At 37.6% G+C, this 4,384-nt stretch overlaps 1 protein-coding gene across 1 annotated transcript; it reads left to right on the top strand.

Annotated features, from left to right (window-relative positions):
* Positions 1–202: 202 nt before the first annotated feature.
* On the top strand, positions 203–3,536 carry LOC107576700 (V-set and transmembrane domain-containing protein 2-like protein). The gene is made up of 3 exons (XM_016262845.1): positions 203–211; positions 302–406; positions 3,075–3,536. The coding sequence occupies exons 1-3, from the start codon at positions 203–205 to the stop codon at positions 3,384–3,386; spliced, it is 426 nt and encodes a 141-aa protein (XP_016118331.1). The 3' UTR covers positions 3,387–3,536.
* The last annotated feature ends 848 nt before the right edge of the window (positions 3,537–4,384 follow it).

Below are 4,384 nucleotides of genomic sequence, written 5' to 3'. Positions count from 1 at the left end.
CACCCAGTATCCGAATTTCTCATGACATTAAAAGGTTACAATAAAAATGTACTTTTTTTTTAAGCATCTGTTACTCACTCACTTATTGGCGTTTGGCATCTAAATAGCTTTTCTAAGCGTGTCTGATCAGGGATGAGTGGATAGCGCATTGACTAGTAAGATTTGAGAATATGGAGTTTTGCAGGCTCATTCTCTCAGTAGGATGTTGAAGGTGAGTGTGTGTGTGTGTGTGTGGGTGGATAAATCAAAGCATCTCTCTTCTGCTACTTCATTAAATATTCACAAGGACATTTGCTTCCAGTGTGAAAGCAGAGCTCTGGATCTGAGGCTGGAGGTTCTCTGGAAGCACGCCGTCCAGCCGCTGATGTTCACGATGGCGCCGGTTTACGCTCTCGTGCATCTAACTGTGCTGTTATTTCTGATTGTAGAGAAGCTGATAGCTAGAGCATGTTTGTTAACACACTCGACATATGTAGTGCTGTGGAAACGGCGCCAGCGAGTGGAGTTAATGTTAGAGTGTTTGTGTGTGTGCATGCGGGTTTGTGAATGTATGTTTATTTATCCACCTGATCCACACTCAATCTGCTTCACTGGCAGACGGCTTTATTAAGCGTCTGGACCCGCGCTCAGAGTCCTCTGGGAACGCTGACCGCTTTAGAGAGAGATTGTCCTATTGTCTCTGTGCTTCAGAGGAAGAGAGAAAGAGAGAGAGCTGTTGTGTGAATGTATCTCTCATGTGTCTGCGGTTCCACAGCTCATCTCATTAATGCTCACATGCAGACTGATGCATTTCACTCTTTCACTGCATTGCATTGCCTCAACTGTTGCATTTCACTCACTTGCTGCATTTTACTGTATTTAATGGCCTCCACTATTGCATTTCAATCTCTCGCTGCATTTCATTACATTGCCTCAACTGTTGTATTTCACTCTCTCACCGCATTTCACTACACATTGCATTGCCTCATTTGTTGTATTTTACTCCCTCACTCCATTTCACTGCATTGCATTGCCTCAGCTGTTGTATTTCACTCCCTCACTGCATTTTACTGCATTTCATTGCATCCACTGATGCATTTTACTGTCACTGCATTGCTTCCACTGTTGCATTTCACTGCATTGCATTGCCTCAGCTGTTGTATTTCACTCACTTGCTGTGTTTTACTGCATTGCATTGCCTCCATTGATGCATTTCACTGTCTACTATTGTATTTCACTCTTTCACTTCATTTCACTACACATTGCATTGCCTTATTTGTTGTATTTTACTCACTCGCTCCATTCTACTGCATTGCATTGCCTCCACTATTGCATTTCACAATGTCACTGCATTGCTTCCACTGATGTTTCACTGCATTGTATTGCCTCAACTTTTGTATTTCACTCACTCACTGCATTTTACTGCCTCAACTAATGCATTTCACTCCCTCACTGCATTTGACTGCATTGCTTCCACTGATGCATTTCACTGCCTCCACAAATCCATTCCTCTTTCACAACATTTCATTGCATATCAGTGCCTCCATGGATGCATTCCACTCTCTCACCACATCTACTGCTGCATCACATTGCCCCCTTTCACTAAACTCGCGCGTTTACAAATTGTGAATTTAATTCATGTAAAAAAAATCTGAATACAGCAAGAGTTTAAATGAATTACTTATCAGTTACTATTAATTGCTAAACTAAATAAATAAATAGAACATAATTGTCACTCCCCAGGTAATTGTTGCAAAATATATTTGATATAATAAATTACTTGCAGTTTATAGTGCACAGACCACATGCTCTTAACTTCTGAGAGCAACAGCTTGAGGTAATATTAACCAATCATTGAGACTAATCATTTCATGTTTTTCATACTAGTATAAATAAAAAAAAATACAAAATTAAACGTTTGATTAGAATTAATTTTTTTTTTTATATTATTTTTCATAAAAATTCTTATTTTTGACAAAGAATTTACATTTATGCACATTTTGGATATTTTATTTGCATTTTGGTGTTTCCATCTCGCATTTTTAACACAATATCCCAGATGTGGATGGAAACAATGTCTCTACTGCTTCCTGCTGCTCAGAGGCACATGATGGGCCACACAGGAGCTCTGATGTTCAGGAGCTCGTTTCAGCCTGCAGGACAGAAAACATGAGAGCTGGGAGCAATACAAAAGACTCCTTGTTAACAAATCCAGAGGTTTATTAGATTTGTGCTTGTGTTTTGCGAGTACCACAGGCATGGGTGTAGTTGAGGCAAAGCACTACAGGTGAACAGGGTGACAATTCATTAATAGAAATAAACATATTTTCACCAGTTGATTAAACGGATTAAGACAATGCTTTTGCATTACAAGTTTTCTTAAATATTATATTTAAATGTGCAAATGATGCATTATGTAATTAAATATGCACTAATTTGCGGAACATAAATTTGAACAGTGGATAAAGCCAGGTACGAAATACGTTTCATTTTGTTGACATATTAAAGGACTTATAAATGGGATGTTGGATATTTCTTTTTATTACTCCATAAATCAGAAAATAATGTCAACAGTCAAAAACTAGAATACATTTTCACATGTTTTAAGGAACAAAATGTAATAGAAACTAGGCGAATGATATATGAACAACAAACCCCTCTGCAAAAACCTTCAGAATATAGATAAGAATAAAACTGAAGTTTGGTTTGGTTACATTTCTGGCTCAGTGCAGAATAAAAACATATTCTGAAAAATATGTACTCGAATTAAAATCTACAGACGCAAAAGTGTAATAAAATGAACACTTTGGATGTTTTCTTTCCACTAGTCTGAAAAAAAGACATGTTATGGAAGCAAAATAGCACAAAATCACAAAACTGATTAGTGCATGAATAAAACAATAGTTTTGCCTTTTAGTGTCTTGCCTTAAATGTTCTCAAAAGGCTGTTCTAGATCTGATTTTCTAAAACACACTGCATATTTCGGCCTACTGCTTCTTCACCGGAGTCCATCTTAAATCAGCATGTTCGAGGCTGATTTATGATTTAATACCCTGACGCTGGCTTCCACACATCTCCTGTCCGTTTCTCTGTAGGTGGTGAAGGTTGCCGGAAGCAACATCTCCCACAAGCTCCGTCTGTCCAGCGTGAAGCCTGCAGACGAGGGAACGTACGAATGCCACGTCATCGACTTCAGCGACAGCCAGCTGCGGCACCATCGCGTGCGGGCGTACCTGCAGGTGGAGCGGGCCGAGGGGAATGTGCCTCCTCCGGCCCAGCAGGGGGCGACGTCAAAAGAGGAGCGTCTGCAGTCCGACCACCACAAGCACCACAAACCCGGCCGAGAGCTGAGGAAGAGGTCCGCTGATGATAGTACCACTGACTGCACTGAGAGCTGCGTGCTTTAGGTTCCTCTTAGCTTCAGTTACTACCCCACCCACACCACCCAAATACCCATAATTCCTTACGCCAACCCCTAAACTAGGGATAGCTCACCTGAAAATGACAAATCTGTCATTTACTCGACTTATGTTGTTCCAAACCCATATAACTGACGTTCTTATGTTAAAAAATAAATACATAAATAAAGCCCTTTTAAGTTTTTAATTTTTTGCCCTTTTTTTATTTTTATTACCCCCGGTCACTCTCCTTTTTTGCCCTTTTTGAAGCTTTGTTTTATTTCTTTTTTATTAAAAAAAAAAAAAAAAAATGATTGTTTCGTTTTATTTTATTTAATGTTCGTTTTGTCCTTTTTGCAGCTTTATTTTATTATTTGATTTGATATTTTATGTTTGTGTGTCCTTTTTGAGGCTTTTTATTTTACCTCATTTTATTTTTTTAGCCCCTGGTCACGGTCTATTTGACAGCTTAAATATTCTGCTAAATAAATTCGTTTTTGTATTTTTATGGAAGAACGTTAATCTATTTTATTTAATTTTTTATTACATTTTATTTTATTGTCTCTTTTTGAAACTTTATTTCATTTTACAGTATTTTGTTTCCTTTTGAAATTTTTTTTTTTAATCTTATTTGTTTATTTATTTATTTTATTATTATTATTAATAGCCCCTGGATCTACTTCCAAAGAGCAGCTTAGACATTCTGCAAAATGTATAATTTTGTATTTTATGGAAGAAAGTGTGTCAAACAGGTTTGAAGCAACATGAGGGTTGAGAGAGTACATAATGACAAAATTGTAATTTTTGAGTGAACTATCGCTCTAACAAAAGATGTATATTTCTGTATAAAAACGAAGGTAGATGTCTGTTCAGAACAGCGAGTGCATGTGACAAACATTTCTAATAATATTTGCCGGTGAGCAAGAAACCAAACTGGACAGTTGATTTAAACTCTTTGGTCATTCTTAGTTTGATCAGATTCTGGTTTTGATACGATGTATAGACGG

This window comes from Sinocyclocheilus grahami, unplaced genomic scaffold (assembly GCF_001515645.1).
Source record: "Sinocyclocheilus grahami isolate Dianchi unplaced genomic scaffold, SAMN03320097.WGS_v1.1 scaffold4179.1, whole genome shotgun sequence".
NCBI lineage: Eukaryota > Metazoa > Chordata > Actinopteri > Cypriniformes > Cyprinidae > Sinocyclocheilus > Sinocyclocheilus grahami.
The sequence above is the reverse complement of the archived record's forward strand: the minus strand, read 5'-3'. Positions and strand labels throughout refer to the sequence as shown.